The following is a 19,684-nucleotide window of genomic DNA, read 5'->3' as shown; positions in this document are numbered from 1 at the left end:
GGGGCCCCGAGCAGAGCCGGTGCTTGCCCGTCCTGTAGCGACGGGACACTTCGGGGGGCCCGCACATTTCACCAAAATTACATTTTTGAGGGGCGCGGGCCCCTTAAGAAACAAAGCAGGGCCGGCACCGGACAGGTCAGGGGATGATTGGAGTAGAGACGTCACGTGCCCCGCGCAGGCACGCACGTCTACGCCAATCACCTGACCTGTCCCTGCTTGCGTCCCCGCGGGAACCTCCAGCATCCTCCGTGCAGTGACAGGAGCAGCAGCAGACTCCCGCCTCTGCAACGATCCCCGGCAGGGTAAGTAAACTGGCGCGGGGGGCCCGGGGGATTGTATGGTTGTCAGGGGACTGCAATGGTGATGAGAGGTGTTTGTGTGTGTGTGTGTGTGTGGGGGGGGGGGGGGGTGTCATGGGGGTCATGAGAGATGCAGGAGGGGTGTTATGGGGGTCATGAGAGATGCAGGGGGGTGTTATGGGGATCATGAGAGATGCAGGAGGGGTGTTATGGGGGTCATGAGAGATGCAGGAGGGGTGTTATGGGGTCATGAGAGATGCAGGAGGTGTTATGGGGGTCATGATAGATATAGGGAGTGTTATGGGGGTCATGAGAGATGCAGGAGGGGTGTTATGGGGGTCATGAGAGATGCAGGGGGGTGTTATGGGGATCATGAGAGATGCAGGGGGGGTGTTATGGGGGTCATGAGAGATGCAGGAGGGGTGTTATGGGGTCATGAGAGATGCAGTGGGGTGTTATGGGGGTCATGAGAGATGCAGGGGTGGTGTTATGGGGGTCATGAGAGATGCAGGAGGGGTGTTATGGGGGTCATGATAGATATAGGGAGTGTTATGGGGGTCATGAGAGATGCAGGAGGGGTGTTATGGGGGTCATGAGAGATGCAGGAGGGGTGTTATGGGGGTCATGAGAGATGCAGGGGGTGTTATGGGGGTCATGAGAGATGCAGGGGAGTGTTATGGGGATCGTGAGAGATGCAGGAGGGGTGTTATGGGGGTCATGAGAGATGCAGGAGGGTGTTATGGGGGTCATGAGAGATGCAGGAGGGGTGTTATGGGGATCGTGAGAGATGCAGGAGGGGTGTTATGGGGGTCATGAGAGATGCAGGAGGGTGTTATGGGGGTCATGAGAGATGCAGGAGGGGTGTTATGGGGATCGTGAGAGATGCAGGAGGGGTGTTATGGGGGTCATGAGAGATGCAGGAGGGGTGTTATGGGGGTCATGAGAGATGCAGGAGGGGTGTTATGGGGGTCATGAGAGATGCAGGGGGGTGTTATGGGGGTCATGAGAGATGCAGGGGGGTGTTATGGGGATCATGAGAGATGCAGGGGGGTGTTATGGGGATCATGAGAGATGCAGGGGGGTGTTATGGGGGTCATGAGATGCAGGAGAGGTGTTATGGGGGTCATGAGAGATGCAGTGGGGTGTTATGGGGGTCATGAGAGATGCAGGGGGGTGTTATGGGGGTCATGAGAGATGCAGGGGGGTGTTATGGGGATCATGAGAGATGCAGTGGAGTGTTATGGGGGTCATGAGAGATGCAGGAGGGGTGTTATGGGGGTCATGAGAGATGCAGGCGGGGTGTTATGGGGGTCATGAGAGATGCAGGAGAGGTGTTATGGGGATCGTGAGAGATGCAAGGGGGTGTTATTGGGATCGTGAGAGATGCAGGGGGTGTTATGGGGGTCATGAGAGATGCAGGAGGGGTGTTATGGGGATCGTGAGAGATGCAGGAGGGTGTTATGGGGTCATGAGAGATGAAGGGGGGGTGTTATGGGGGTCATGAGAGATGCAGGGGGTGTTATGGGGGTCATGAGAGATGCAGGAGGGGTGTTATGGGGGTCATGAGAGATGCAGGAGGGGTGTTATGGGGGTCATGAGAGATGCAGGGGGTGTTATGGGGGTCATGAGAGATGCAGGAGGGGTGTTATGGGGGTCATGAGAGATGCAGGAGGGGTGTTATGGGGATCGTGAGAGATGCAGGGGGTGTTATGGGGGTCATGAGAGATGCAGGGGGGTGTTATGGGGGTCATGAGAGATGCAGGGGGGTGTTATGGGGGTCATGAGAGATGCAGGGGGGTGTTATGGGGATCATGAGAGATGCAGTGGAGTGTTATGGGGGTCATGAGAGATGCAGGGGGTGTTATGGGGGTCATGAGAGATGCAGGGGGTGTTATGGGGGTCATGAGAGATGCAGGAGGGGTGTTATGGGGGTCATGAGAGATGCAGAAGGGGTGTTATGGGGGTCATGAGAGATGCAGGAGGGGTGTTATGGGGGTCATGAGAGATGCAGGAGGGGTGTTATGGGGTTCATGAGAGATGCAGGAGGGGTGTTATGGGGATCATGAGAGATGCAGGGGGTGTTATGGGGGTCATGAGAGATGCAGGGGGGTGTTATGGGGGTCATGAGAGATGCAGGAGGGGTGTTATGGGGGTCATGATAGATATAGGGAGTGTTATGGGGGTCATGAGAGATGCAGGGGGTGTTATGGGGGTCATGAGAGATGCAGGGGGTGTTATGGGGGTCATGAGAGATGCAGGGGGTGTTATGGGGGTCATGAGAGATGCAGGGGGGTGTTATGGGGTTCATGAGAGATGCAGGGGGGTGTTATGGGGGTCATGAGAGATGCAGGGGGTGTTATGGGGGTCATGAGAGATGCAGGGGGTGTTATGGGGGTCATGAGAGATGCAGGGGGTGTTATGGGGATCATGAGAGATGCAGGGGGGTGTTATGGGGGTCATGAGAGATGCAGGGGGTGTTATGGGGGTCATGAGAGATGCAGGGGGGTGTTATGGGGGTCATGAGAGATGCAGGGGGTGTTATGGGGGTCATGAGAGATGCAGGGGAGTGTTATGGGGATCATGAGAGATGCAGTGGGGTGTTATGGGGGTCATGAGAGATGCAGGGGGGTGTTATGGGGGGTCATGAGAGATGCAGGAGGGGTGTTATGGGGGTCATGAGAGATGCAGGGGGGTGTTATGGGGGTCATGAGAGGTGCCCCCCCCCTGCACCTCTCCTCATCCCCCCCCCCCCCGGTTATAATAGTGATGAGGAGAGGTGGGGGGGGGGGGAGTTATAGTAATAATGAGGAGAGGTATATGTATATATGATGTGTATGCATGTGTGGCAGTATTGTATTCAGTGGATGCAGTGTGGAGCAGCATTATATTCAGGGTACAGTGTGTGGCAGCATTATATTCAGGGGTACAGTGTGTGGCAGTATTATATTCAGGGGTACAGTGTGTGGAAGCATTATATTCAGGGTACAGTGTGTGGCAGTATTATTTTCAGGGTACAGTGTGTGGCAGTATTATTTTCAGGGTACAGTGTGTGGCAGTATTATTTTCAGGGTACAGTGTGTGGCAGTATTATTTTCAGGGTACAGTGTGTGGAAGCATTATATTCAGTGGATACAGTGTGGAGCAGCATTATATTCAGGGTACAGTGTGTGGCAGCATTATATTCAGGGTACAGTGTGTGGCAGAATTATAGTCAGGGTACAGTGTGTGGCAGCATTATAGTCAGGGTACAGTGTGAGGCAGCATTATATTCAGGGTACAGTGTGTGGAAGCATTATATTCAAGGTACAGTGTGAGGCAGCATTATCTTCAGGGTACAGTGTGGGGCAGTATATTATTTAGAGTACACTTTCTGGCAAGGTTATAATGATTACTGTCTTCATGCAGAGGATGAGGATCTGCTGACAGTGAGGAGCCAATGATGCCTGGATGTCAGACTCTGCAGAGAAGATGGAGCTGGAGGAAGACCTGGTCTCTGGACCAGATGAAGAAGAAAAGATAACAGAGAAGATATCACTCAAGTCAGAAGACGTCACTCAGGTCACTATCATTGTGTATTCTCCTGACTGTCCCATCAGAGCTGTAGTCACATGTAAGTTCTGCAGTGATGATGGGTAAAACTGTGTCCAATCTGTGGCTCTTCAGCTGTTACAAAACTACAACTCCCATTGCCAGAGGCTCTCCAGAATGATGGGAGTTTTAGCTTTCCAACAGCTGGAGAACCATTTTAACCGAGGTGATCGGTGGGGGTCTCAGCAGTCAAACCCCCACCAAAAAAATGGCCCGGGAGGGGGGGGGGTCTGGACAGCGGGTATGGGTAGGGAACACTGCTGCACCTAATGTGGGGGGAACACTGCCTACCTAATGTGGGGGGAAGACTGCCTACCTAATGTGGGGGATCTCTGCTGCACCTAATGTAGGGGGAACACTGCTGCACCTAATGTGCGTTGTATTGACGTTCGCTCACGTTGCGCTCCCAGAATTCAAGGGTCGGCGTTACTATGGAGGGGGGGGCCTCCATGTCCATTTTGCTTGGGGCCCCCAAATTCCTTCAAACGGCCCTGATAGTCCCCCACATTAGGTGCAGTATAGTTCCCCACATTAGGTGCAGTATAGTCCCACACATTGGTGCAGTATAGTCCCCCACATTAGGAGCAGTATAGCTCTCCACATTAGGTGCAGTATAGCTCTCCACATTAGGTGCAGTATAGCTCTCCACATTAGGTGCAGTATAGTTCTCCACATTAGGTGCAGTATAGTTCTCCACATTAGGTGCAGTATAGTTCCCCCACATTAGGTTGGCAGTATAGTTCCCCCACATTAGGTTGGCAGTATAGTTCCCCCACATTAGGTTGTCAGTATAGTTCCCCACATTAGGTGCAGTATAATTCCCCACATTAGGTGCAGTATACAGTAGTTCCCCCACATGAGGTGCAGTATAATTCCCCACATTAGGTGCAGTATACAGTAGTTCCCCCACATTAGGTGCAGTATACAGTAGTTCCCCCACATTAGTTGCAGTATACAGTAGTTCCCCCGCATTAGGTGCAGTATAATTCCCCCCATTAGGTGCAGTATACAGTAGTTCCCCACATTAGGTGCAGTATACAGTAGTTCTCCCACATTAGGTGCAGTATACAGTAGTTCCCCCACATTAGGTGCAGTGTAGTTCCCCCACATTAGGTGCAGTATAGTTCCCCACATTAGGTGCAGTATAGTTCCCCCACATTAGGTGCAGTATAGTTCCCCACATTAGGTGCAGTATAGTTCCCCCACATTAGGTGCAGTGTAGTTCCCCCACATTAGGTGCAGTGTAGTTCCCCCACATTAGGTTGGCAGTATAGTTCCCCCACATTAGGTTGGCAGTATAGTTCCCCCACATTAGGTTGGCAGTATAGTTCCCCACATTAGGTGCAAAATAGTTCCCCACATTAGGTGCAGTATAGTCCCTCCACATTAGGTGCAGTATACAGTAGTTCCCCACATTAGGTGCAGTATACAGTAGTTCCCCACATTAGGTGCAGTATACAGTAGTCCCCCCACATTAGGTGCAGTATACAGTAATCCCCCCACATTAGGTGCAGTATACAGTAATCCCCCCACATTAGGTGCAGTATACAGTAGTCCCCCCACATTAGGTGCAGTATACAGTAGTCCCCCCAAATTAGGTGCAGTATTCAGTAGTTCCCCACATTAGGTGCAGTATACAGTAGTTCCCCACATTAGGTGCAGTATACAGTAGTCCCCCCACATTAGGTGCAGTATACAGTAATCCCCCCACATTAGGTGCAGTATACAGTAATCCCCCCACATTAGGTGCAGTATACAGTAGTCCCCCCACATTAGGTGCAGTATACAGTAGTCCCCCCACATTAGGTGCAGTATACAGTAGTTCCCCACATTAGGTGCAGTATACAGAAGTTCCCCCACATTAGGTGCAGTATACAGTAGTTCCCCCACATTAGGTGCAGTATAATTCCCCACATTAGGTGCAGTATACAGTAGTTCCCCCACATTAGGTGCAGTATACAGTAGTTCCCCCACATTAGGTGCAGTATACAGTAATTCCCCCGCATTAGGTGCAGTATAATTCCCCCCATTAGGTGCAGTATACAGTAGTTCACCACATTAGGTGCAGTATACAGTAGTTCCCCCACATTAGGTGCAGTATACAGTAGTTCCCCCACATTAGGTGCAGTATAGTTCCCCACATTAGGTACAGTATAGTTCCCCCACATTAGGTGCAGTGTAGTTCCCCCACATTAGGTGCAGTGTAGTTCCCCCACATTAGGTGCAGTGTAGTTCCCCCACATTAGGTGCAGTGTAGTTCCCCCACATTAGGTGCAGTGTAGTTCCCCCACATTAGGTGCAGTGTAGTTCCCCCACATTAGGTGCAGTGTAGTTCCCCCACATTAGGTGCAGTGTAGTTCCCCCACATTAGGTGCAGTGTAGTTCCCCCACATTAGGTGCAGTGTAGTTCCCCCACATTAGGTGCAGTGTAGTTCCCCCACATTAGGTGCAGTGTAGTTCCCCCACATTAGGTGCAGTGTAGTTCCCCCACATTAGGTGCAGTGTAGTTCCCCCACATTAGGTGCAGTGTAGTTCCCCCACATTAGGTGCAGTGTAGTTCCCCCACATTAGGTGCAGTGTAGTTCCCCCACATTAGGTGCAGTGTAGTTCCCCCACATTAGGTGCAGTGTAGTTCCCCCACATTAGGTGCAGTGTAGTTCCCCCACATTAGGTGCAGTGTAGTTCCCCCACATTAGGTGCAGTGTAGTTCCCCCACATTAGGTGCAGTGTAGTTCCCCCACATTAGGTGCAGTGTAGTTCCCCCACATTAGGTGCAGTGTAGTTCCCCCACATTAGGTGCAGTGTAGTTCCCCCACATTAGGTGCAGTGTAGTTCCCCCACATAAACCCCCACCAAAAAAATGGCCCGGGAGGGGGGGGGGTCTGGACAGCGGGTATGGGTAGGGAACACTGCTGCACCTAATGTGGGGGGAACACTGCCTACCTAATGTGGGGGGAAGACTGCCTACCTAATGTGGGGGATCTCTGCTGCACCTAATGTAGGGGGAACACTGCTGCACCTAATGTGCGTTGTATTGACGTTCGCTCACGTTGCGCTCCCAGAATTCAAGGGTCGGCGTTACTATGGAGGGGGGGGCCTCCATGTCCATTTTGCTTGGGGCCCCCAAATTCCTTCAAACGGCCCTGATAGTCCCCCACATTAGGTGCAGTATAGTTCCCCACATTAGGTGCAGTATAGTCCCACACATTGGTGCAGTATAGTCCCCCACATTAGGAGCAGTATAGCTCTCCACATTAGGTGCAGTATAGCTCTCCACATTAGGTGCAGTATAGCTCTCCACATTAGGTGCAGTATAGTTCTCCACATTAGGTGCAGTATAGTTCTCCACATTAGGTGCAGTATAGTTCCCCCACATTAGGTTGGCAGTATAGTTCCCCCACATTAGGTTGGCAGTATAGTTCCCCCACATTAGGTTGTCAGTATAGTTCCCCACATTAGGTGCAGTATAATTCCCCACATTAGGTGCAGTATACAGTAGTTCCCCCACATGAGGTGCAGTATAATTCCCCACATTAGGTGCAGTATACAGTAGTTCCCCCACATTAGGTGCAGTATACAGTAGTTCCCCCACATTAGTTGCAGTATACAGTAGTTCCCCCGCATTAGGTGCAGTATAATTCCCCCCATTAGGTGCAGTATACAGTAGTTCCCCACATTAGGTGCAGTATACAGTAGTTCTCCCACATTAGGTGCAGTATACAGTAGTTCCCCCACATTAGGTGCAGTGTAGTTCCCCCACATTAGGTGCAGTATAGTTCCCCACATTAGGTGCAGTATAGTTCCCCCACATTAGGTGCAGTATAGTTCCCCACATTAGGTGCAGTATAGTTCCCCCACATTAGGTGCAGTGTAGTTCCCCCACATTAGGTGCAGTGTAGTTCCCCCACATTAGGTTGGCAGTATAGTTCCCCCACATTAGGTTGGCAGTATAGTTCCCCCACATTAGGTTGGCAGTATAGTTCCCCACATTAGGTGCAAAATAGTTCCCCACATTAGGTGCAGTATAGTCCCTCCACATTAGGTGCAGTATACAGTAGTTCCCCACATTAGGTGCAGTATACAGTAGTTCCCCACATTAGGTGCAGTATACAGTAGTCCCCCCACATTAGGTGCAGTATACAGTAATCCCCCCACATTAGGTGCAGTATACAGTAATCCCCCCACATTAGGTGCAGTATACAGTAGTCCCCCCACATTAGGTGCAGTATACAGTAGTCCCCCCAAATTAGGTGCAGTATTCAGTAGTTCCCCACATTAGGTGCAGTATACAGTAGTTCCCCACATTAGGTGCAGTATACAGTAGTCCCCCCACATTAGGTGCAGTATACAGTAATCCCCCCACATTAGGTGCAGTATACAGTAATCCCCCCACATTAGGTGCAGTATACAGTAGTCCCCCCACATTAGGTGCAGTATACAGTAGTCCCCCCACATTAGGTGCAGTATACAGTAGTTCCCCACATTAGGTGCAGTATACAGAAGTTCCCCCACATTAGGTGCAGTATACAGTAGTTCCCCCACATTAGGTGCAGTATAATTCCCCACATTAGGTGCAGTATACAGTAGTTCCCCCACATTAGGTGCAGTATACAGTAGTTCCCCCACATTAGGTGCAGTATACAGTAATTCCCCCGCATTAGGTGCAGTATAATTCCCCCCATTAGGTGCAGTATACAGTAGTTCACCACATTAGGTGCAGTATACAGTAGTTCCCCCACATTAGGTGCAGTATACAGTAGTTCCCCCACATTAGGTGCAGTATAGTTCCCCACATTAGGTACAGTATAGTTCCCCCACATTAGGTGCAGTGTAGTTCCCCCACATTAGGTGCAGTGTAGTTCCCCCACATTAGGTGCAGTGTAGTTCCCCCACATTAGGTGCAGTGTAGTTCCCCCACATTAGGTGCAGTGTAGTTCCCCCACATTAGGTGCAGTGTAGTTCCCCCACATTAGGTGCAGTGTAGTTCCCCCACATTAGGTGCAGTGTAGTTCCCCCACATTAGGTGCAGTGTAGTTCCCCCACATTAGGTGCAGTGTAGTTCCCCCACATTAGGTGCAGTGTAGTTCCCCCACATTAGGTGCAGTGTAGTTCCCCCACATTAGGTGCAGTGTAGTTCCCCCACATTAGGTGCAGTGTAGTTCCCCCACATTAGGTGCAGTGTAGTTCCCCCACATTAGGTGCAGTGTAGTTCCCCCACATTAGGTGCAGTGTAGTTCCCCCACATTAGGTGCAGTGTAGTTCCCCCACATTAGGTGCAGTGTAGTTCCCCCACATTAGGTGCAGTGTAGTTCCCCCACATTAGGTGCAGTGTAGTTCCCCCACATTAGGTGCAGTGTAGTTCCCCCACATTAGGTGCAGTGTAGTTCCCCCACATTAGGTGCAGTGTAGTTCCCCCACATTAGGTGCAGTGTAGTTCCCCCACATTAGGTGCAGTGTAGTTCCCCCACATTAGGTGCAGTGTAGTTCCCCCACATTAGGTGCAGTGTAGTTCCCCCACATTAGGTGCAGTGTAGTTCCCCCACATTAGGTGCAGTGTAGTTCCCCCACATTAGGTGCAGTGTAGTTCCCCCACATTAGGTGCAGTGTAGTTCCCCCACATTAGGTGCAGTGTAGTTCCCCCACATTAGGTGCAGTGTAGTTCCCCCACATTAGGTGCAGTGTAGTTCCCCCACATTAGGTGCAGTGTAGTTCCCCCACATTAGGTGCAGTGTAGTTCCCCCACATTAGGTGCAGTGTAGTTCCCCCACATTAGGTGCAGTGTAGTTCCCCCACATTAGGTGCAGTGTAGTTCCCCCACATTAGGTGCAGTGTAGTTCCCCCACATTAGGTGCAGTGTAGTTCCCCCACATTAGGTGCAGTGTAGTTCCCCCACATTAGGTGCAGTGTAGTTCCCCCACATTAGGTGCAGTGTAGTTCCCCCACATTAGGTGCAGTGTAGTTCCCCCACATTAGGTGCAGTGTAGTTCCCCCACATTAGGTGCAGTGTAGTTCCCCCACATTAGGTGCAGTGTAGTTCCCCCACATTAGGTGCAGTGTAGTTCCCCCACATTAGGTGCAGTATAGTTCCCCCACATTAGGTGCAGTATAGTTCCCCCACATTAGGTGCAGTATAGTTCCCTCACATTAGGTGCAGTATAGTTCCCCCACATTAGGTTGGCAGTATAGTTCCCCCACATTAGGTTGGCAGTATAGTTCCCCACATTAGGTGCAGTATAGTTCCCCACATTAGGTGCAGTATAGTCTCCCACATTAGGTGCAGTATACAGTAGTCCCTCCACATTAGGTGCAGTATACAGTAGTTTCCCCACATTAGGTGCAGTATACAGTAGTTCCCCCACATTAGGTGCAGTATAGTTCCCCCACATTAGGTGCAGTATAGTTCCCTCACATTAGGTGCAGTATAATTCCCCACATTAGGTGCAGTATAGTTCCCCCACATTAGGTGCAGTATAATTCCCCACATTAGGTTCAGTATAGTTCCCCCACATTAGGTGCACTATAATTCCACCACATTTGGTGCAGTATAGATCCCCACATTAAGTGACTGCACTTAATGTGGGGGAACTATACTGCACCAAATGTGGTGGAATTATAGTGCAACTAATGTTCCCCTACAGACATACAGCCTTCAGCCATATACAATGTATGGCTGGAGGCTGTATGCCTGTTTACTGCCCCACTTGAGTATTCCGACCACCGCTCCTGGATCACGATCTACTGCTATGGCCTATGGGCCATCCCGGTCACGATCTACTGCTATGGCCTATGGGCCATCCCGGGAGCAGCGGTCGGAACACTGAAGATGACCGCAGGTCACTTACCATACCCGCACGTCCTCCTCACAGCTGCGCTCTGCTGTACTGTTGCTATGGGCGCACGCACGTGACGTCAGTGCCGTCACTGCGTGCGCTTCCTCCCAACGGCCCCAGCGTTTTTAAAGTTAACGCGGTGCCGCTATGAAGTAAACGGGGCATCCTTGTGGCCTGAAAAGATTTTTCGGGACACAGGGATGTCCCGAATGTGACGGGGCCCCCCTGCGGGCACGGGGCCCGGAGCTGATCACTGTTTTAAAGTTGCCCCCCTGCTAATCTTTAACAAGAAGCCAACGCTGCGGCCACTTTAAAACAGTTGCCCCCCCCCCCCCCCCCCCCTACTGAGCAGACGGCAGGACCCCTGGGGGATGGGGGCCCTAGGCAATTGCCTGGTTTGCCCCGCCATAACACCGGCCCTGCTTATAATGAAAAATGGCAGCAATGTTTTAAAAAGGCTATATGTGAAAATCCGGTATATTGATAGCAATATTAACAATAATGCCAGTATACAAGGAGAAAAATTATCACCATACATATTACCATGATACTGTTACTGACCAAATCCTGTATGTTGAGAGTAATATTACCAATAATACCAGTATACAAGGAGGAATATTATCCCCATACATATTACCATCATACTGTTACTAGCCAAATCCTGTATACTGAAACCAATATTACCAGTATACAAGGAGGAATATTATGCCCATACATATTACCGTCATACTGTTACTGACCAAATCCTGTGAACTGACATTGAAATTATCAATATCACTATACAAGGGACAAGTAATATCGCCACATCATGACCAGTATCACCGCAGAATGACTAATATCCCCGCACTGCTACTGAAAAAAATCCACTAGGCAAAGACCAAGGTTAACTCCATACAGTGATCATATACAGATAGATACCAACACTACAAAGGTGCCCCCCTTCCCTCTCCCCTTCTTAGCTAAGTAAATGTTCAGCCTTAATATATTAGGTAGGTAGGCAGGCTTCTTCCCACTTCTACCTCCATTCCACATTAGGCTGTATTCACCCCACGATTGTTACATACGGGACCGGATCCGATAGGGATATGTGAAAACCAGGCACTCCCGTATCTCAGCCGGACCTGGCCCCCATCTCATCTCATTTGAATGAGCCGACCGGAGTCAAATAGTGACTCCGGTCGGCTTATTTTTGCCCCATATCCGGTTTTGTGACCAGACTTAAAACCGTGGTATACTACAGTTTTAAGTACGGTCACAAATCTGGATACGGGGCAAAACTGAGCCGACTGGAGTCATTATCTGACTCCGGTCGGCTCCTTCAAACGAGATGTGGTCCGGGTCCGGCTGAGATACGGGAGCGCCTGGTTTTCACATCTCCCAGCCAGATCCGGTTTGTAACAATTGTGGTGTGAATGCAGCCTTAGCTAGATATATCTCTCTCCACCCAGGGCAGAACTGGGGCTAAAAACCAACCCTGAAAAAATGATCATACCAGCCCCACAGCATTGTGTCATTGTGGCAGCCGCCGGCAGCAGGGAAGGGACAGGGAAGCCTGACATTTGATTTGCCAGGCCTCCATAAGAAAGCTATGTTGTGGCAGAAATGTGGTATTAACACTTGGGGAAGACAGTATAAAAAAACCCTCTCTTCCTTGCTCTTGCGCTACCGCCAGAATCACGAAATTCAGTTCCCAGTGTCAGCGCTTCTGGGTTAGGTGACTTTACACAGCTGCTCATTCAGTTATGGGCCGAAGCAATGTCCAGCCTCAGCCTCTGATTGGATGGCTAGTTATATGACGTCACCTGACCCGGAAGTGCCAGATACCAGGAACACAATTCCAGTAGTAGTGCAGAAGCCAGGAATGTAACTGTATAGGGACTAGGGCTACAAACTGTGGACTGCTAGTTGTTCCAAAAATGGTCTGGGCATGCTGGTAGTTGTAGTTTTGCTGGGAGTTTTAGTTAAGCAACAGCTGGAGGTCCACAGTTTGGAGACCATTGGCATAGGGAGAGATGCGTCACCCGCCCCGCTGGGACCAGCCCCAGGGACTCATTTCCGGGGTTTCAGCAGGATTTTCAATCTAAGATGACTCTGAATGACCGAGTGTCTCAGTGTTTTTCCTGGTGTCCTGGGATCGTGATGTCTGCACCAGTTTTATGCTGCCCGATGTTTAGGCAGAATAACTGATAACACATTCCCCTTAACTGTAGTTATATATAAAACAATATTTATTATTTTTCATTAACTAACAACTTAAATTGCAATAAAAGAAAACCAAAGTGCCCTCTCTTACAAAGTAGTAACAGCAGGTCTTCTCAGTGGCGTCTCTAGGGGGGGGGCAGAGGGGGCCACGGCCCCCCCTATATCATGATTGGCCCCCCTTGTGCCCCCCCTAGCAGCAGTAGGTCACTAGCAGCTCTCATGGCTATCAGGGGGTACAGCTAGTTCACCAGTAAGGGGCCCGAGCCCCCGCCCCCCCGGAGCCATCTTTTTTATATAAACCTTCAGCCTGTAGAGGAGTGTACAGAGGGGTTTAGAGGAGTGTACATGAGTGACAGATGGGTGTACATGGGTGACAGAGGGGTGTAGAGGAGTGTACATGGGTGACAGATGGGTGTACATGGGTGACAGAGGGGTATAGAGGAGTGTACATGGGTGACAGAGGGGTGTAGAGGAGTGTACATGGGTGACATGGGTGACAGAGGGGTGTAGAGGAGTGTACATGGGTGACAGAGGGGTGTAGAGGAGTGTACGCATAGGCGTGCACAGTCTATTGCATATATATATATAAATGTCGAAAAAAATGCAGCACTACTTTACCACAGTAGGCGGGTGCCAGCTCCTCAGGCTCGATCACAGCCAATTGATAACTTCAAAAATGGTGCGGCACTCCAAATATCCAAAAAATAACTATTTATTCCACATGTCAAACAGTGCGACGTTTCAGCCCCTCTTGCTTGCATGCACACATACATAAACAGACCTACACTCATATAAATATCAATACAAACAAAATGAAAAACTTTATTAAAACTTTTTTGGGGATTGGAAGCTTTTTTTTTTAGATTGGAGGCTCCATTATACATACACTGTACAGCAATCATACATCCATTATACATACACTGTACAGCAATCATACATTCAGTATACATACACTGTACAGCAATCATATATCCATTATACATACACTGTACAGCAATCATATATTCATTATACATACACTGTACAGCAATCATACCTCCATTATACATACACTGTACAGCAATCATACCTCCATTATACATACACTGTACAGAAATCATACATTCATTATACATACACTGTACAGCAATCATACCTCCATTATACATACACTGTACAGCAATCATACCTCCATTATACATACACTGTACAGCAATCATACCTCCATTATACATACACTGTACAGCAATCATACCTCCATTATACATACACTGTACAGCAATCATACCTCCATTATACATACACTGTACAGCAATCATACCTCCATTATACATACACTGTAAAGCAATCATACATTCATTATACACACACTGTACAGCAATCATACCTCCATTATACATACACTGTACAGCAATCATACATTCATTATACATACACTGTACAGCAATCATACATCCATTATACATACACTGTACAGCAATCATACCTCCATTATACATACACTGTACAGCAATCATACATTCATTATACATACACTGTACAGCAATCATACCTCCATTATACATACACTGTACAGCAATCATACATTCATTATACATACACTGTACAGCAATCATACATCCATTATACATACACTGTACAGCAAGCATACCTCCATTATACATACACTGTACAGCAATCATACATTCAGTATACATACACTGTACAGCAATCATACATCCATTATACATACACTGTACAGCAATCATACATTCAGTATACATACACTGTACAGCAATCATACATCCATTATACATACACTGTACAGCAATCATATATTCATTATACATACACTGTACAGCAATCATACCTCCATTATACATACACTGTACAGCAATCATACATCCATTATACATACACTGTACAGAAATCATACATTCATTATACATACACTGTACAGCAATCATACCTCCATTATACATACACTGTACAGCAATCATACATCCATTATACATACACTGTACAGCAATCATACATCCATTATACATACACTGTACAGCAACCATACCTCCATTATACATACACTGTACAGCAATCATACATTCATTATACATACACTGTACAGCAATCATACCTCCATTATACATACACTGTACAGCAATCATACATTCATTATACATACACTGTACAGCAATCATACATACATTATACATACACTGTACAGCAAGCATACCTCCATTATACATACACTGTACAGCAATCATACATTCAGTATACATACACTGTACAGCAATCATACATCCATTATACACTCTGTACAGCAAGCATACCTCCATTATACATACACTGTACAGCAATCATACCTCCATTATACATACACTGTACAGCAATTATACCTCCATTATACATACACTGTACAGAAATCATACATTCATTATACATACACTGTACAGCAATCATACCTCCATTATACATACACTGTACAGCAATCATACATCCACTATACATACACTGTACAGCAATCATACATCCATTATACATACACTGTACAGCAATCATACCTCCATTATACATACACTGTACAGCAATCACACATTCATTATACATACACTGTACAGCAATCATACATCCATTATACATACACTGTACAGCAATCATACCTCCATTATACATACACTGTACAGCAATCATACATCCATTATACATACACTGTACAGCAAGCATACCTCCATTATACATACACTGTACAGCAATCATACATTCAGTATACATACACTGTACAGCAATCATACATCCATTATACATACACTGTACAGCAAGCATACCTCCATTATACATACACTGTACAGCAAGCATACCTCCATTATACATACACTGTACAGCAAGCATACCTCCATTATACATACACTGTACAGCAAGCATACATCCATTATACATACACTGTACAGCAAGCATACCTCCATTATACATACACTGTACAGCAATCATACATCCATTATACATACACTGTACAGCAATCATACATTCATTATACATACACTGTACAGCAATCATACCTCTATTATACATACACTGTACAGCAATCATACATTCATTATACATACACTGTACAGCAATCATACATCCATTATACATACACTGTACAGCAAGCATACCTCCATTATACATACACTGTACAGCAATCATACATTCAGTATACATACACTGTACAGCAATCATACATCCATTATACATACACTGTACAGCAAGCATACCTCCATTATACATACACTGTACAGCAATCATACATTCATTATACATACACTGTACAGCAATCATACATCCATTATACATACACTGTACAGCAATCATACATTCATTATACATACACTGTACAGCAATCATACATCCATTATACATACACTGTACAGCAAGCATACATTCATTATACATACACTGTGACTGTACAGCAATCATATATCCATTATACATACACTGTACAGCAATCATACATTCATTATACATACACTGTACAGCAATCATACATCCATTATACATACACTGTGTCTGTACAGCAATCATACATCCATTATACATACACTGTACAGCAATCATACATCCATTATACATACACTGTACAGCAATCATACATCCATTTTACATACACTGTACAGCAAGCATACATTCATTATACATACCAAGTGATTGTACAGCAATCATACATCCATTATACATACACTGTACAGCAATCATACATCCATTATACATACACTGTGTCTGTACAGCAATCATACATCCATTATACATACACTGTACAGCACGCATACCTCCATTATACATACACTATAAAGCAATCATACATTCAGTATACATACACTGTACAGCAATCATACATCCATTATACATACACTGTGACTGTACAGCAATCATACATCCATTATACATACACTGTACAGCAATCATACATCCATTATACATACACTGACTGTACAGCAATCATACATCCATTATACAAACACTGTGACTGTACAGCAATCATACATCCATTATCCATACACTGTACAGCAAGCGTACCTCCATTATACATACACTGTGACTGTACAGCAATCATACATCCATTATACATACACTGTACAGCAAGCATACCTCCATTATACATACACTGTGACTGTACAGCAATCATACATCCATTATACATACACTGTACAGCAATCATACATCCATTATACATACACTGTACAGCAAGCATACCTCCATTATACATACACTGTACAGCAATCATACCTCCATTATACATACACTGTACAGCAATCATACCTCCATTATACATACACTGTACAGCAAGAATACCTCCATTATACATACACTGTACAGCAAGCATACCTCCATTATACATAAACTGTGACTGTACAGCAATCATACATCCATTATACATACACTGTACAGCAAGCATACCTCCATTATACATACACTGTACAGCAATCATACATCCATTATAAATACACTGTGACTGTACAGCAATCATACATCCATTATACATACACTGTGACTGTACAGCAAGCATACCTCCATTATACATACACTGTACAGCAATCATACCTCCATTATACATACACTGTACAGCAATCATACCTCCATTATACATACACTGTACAGAAATCATACATTCATTATACATACACTGTACAGCAATCATACCTCCATTATACATACACTGTACAGCAATCATACATCCATTATACATACACTGTACAGCAATCATACATCCATTATACATACACTGTACAGCAACCATACCTCCATTATACATACACTGTACAGCAATCATACATTCATTATACATACACTGTACAGCAATCATACATTCATTATACATACACTGTACAGCAATCATACCTCCATTATACATACACTGTACAGCAATCATACATTCATTATACATACACTGTACAGCAATCATACATACATTATACATACACTGTACAGCAAGCATACCTCCATTATACATACACTGTACAGCAATCATACATTCAGTATACATACACTGTACAGCAATCATACATCCATTATACATACACTGTACAGCAAGCATACCTCCATTATACATACACTGTACAGCAATCATACCTCCATTATACATACACTGTACAGCAATTATACCTCCATTATACATACACTGTACAGAAATCATACCTCCATTATACATACACTGTACAGCAATCATACCTCCATTATACATACACTGTACAGCAATCATACATCCATTATACATACACTGTACAGCAATCATACATCCATTATACATACACTGTACAGCAATCATACCTCCATTATACATACACTGTACAGCAATCACACATTCATTATACATACACTGTACAGCAATCATACCTCCATTATACATACACTGTACAGCAATCATGCATCCATTATACATACACTGTACAGCAAGCATACCTCCATTATACATACACTGTACAGCAATCATACATTCAGTATACATACACTGTACAGCAATCATACATCCATTATACATACACTGTACAGCAAGCATACCTCCATTATACATACACTGTACAGCAAGCATACCTCCATTATACATACACTGTACAGCAATCATACATCCATTATACATACACTGTACAGCAAGCATACCTCCATTATACATACACTGTACAGCAATCATACATCCATTATACATACACTGTACAGCAATCATACATTCATTATACATACACTGTACAGCAATCGTACCTCTATTATACATACACTGTACAGCAATCATACATTCATTATACATACACTGTACAGCAATCATACATCCATTATACATACACTGTACAGCAAGCATACCTCCATTATACATACACTGTACAGCAATCATACATTCAGTATACATACACTGTACAGCAATCATACATCCATTATACATACACTGTACAGCAAGCATACCTCCATTATACATACACTGTACAGCAATCATACATTCATTATACATACACTGTACAGCAATCATACATCCATTATACATACACTGTACAGCAAGCATACCTCCATTATACATACACTGTACAGCAATCATACATTCATTATACATACACTGTACAGCAATCATACATCCATTATACATACACTGTACAGCAATCATACATTCATTATACATACACTGTACAGCAATCATACATCCATTATACATACACTGTACAGCAAGCATACATTCATTATACATACACTGTGACTGTACAGCAATCATATATCCATTATACATACACTGTACAGCAATCATACATTCATTATACATACACTGTACAGCAATCATACATCCATTATACATACACTGTGTCTGTACAGCAATCATACATCCATTATACATACACTGTACAGCAATCATACATCCATTATACATACACTGTACAGCAATCATACATCCATTTTACATACACTGTACAGCAAGCATACATTCATTATACATACCAAGTGATTGTACAGCAATCATACATCCATTATACATACACTGTACAGCAATCATACATCCATTATACATACACTGTGTCTGTACAGCAATCATACATCCATTATACATACACTGTACAGCACGCATACCTCCATTATACATACACTGTAAAGCAATCATACATTCAGTATACATACACTGTACAGCAATCATACATCCATTATACATACACTGTGACTGTACAGCAATCATACATCCATTATACATACACTGTACAGCAATCATACATCCATTATACATACACTGACTGTACAGCAATCATACATCCATTATACAAACACTGTGACTGTACAGCAATCATACATCCATTATCC

The 19,684-nt window shown here is 45.5% G+C and overlaps 1 protein-coding gene across 1 annotated transcript in view; it reads left to right on the top strand.

The window, feature by feature from the left end:
* Positions 1 to 259: 259 nt before the first annotated feature.
* The window catches only part of LOC130334011 (uncharacterized), a 29,232-nt gene continuing 9,807 nt past the window's right edge, over positions 260 to 19,684 (top strand). Inside the window, exons 1-2 of the mRNA XM_056553885.1 lie at positions 260 to 302; positions 3,705 to 3,857. Coding sequence (XP_056409860.1) covers positions 3,747 to 3,857 — 111 coding nt within the window. The 5' untranslated portion in view covers positions 260 to 302; positions 3,705 to 3,746. The remainder of the gene's footprint in view (positions 303 to 3,704; positions 3,858 to 19,684) is intronic.

Source organism: Hyla sarda, unplaced genomic scaffold, assembly GCF_029499605.1.
Source record: "Hyla sarda isolate aHylSar1 unplaced genomic scaffold, aHylSar1.hap1 scaffold_427, whole genome shotgun sequence".
In the NCBI taxonomy this organism is placed as follows: domain Eukaryota; kingdom Metazoa; phylum Chordata; class Amphibia; order Anura; family Hylidae; genus Hyla; species Hyla sarda.
The sequence above is the reverse complement of the archived record's forward strand: the minus strand, read 5'-3'. Positions and strand labels throughout refer to the sequence as shown.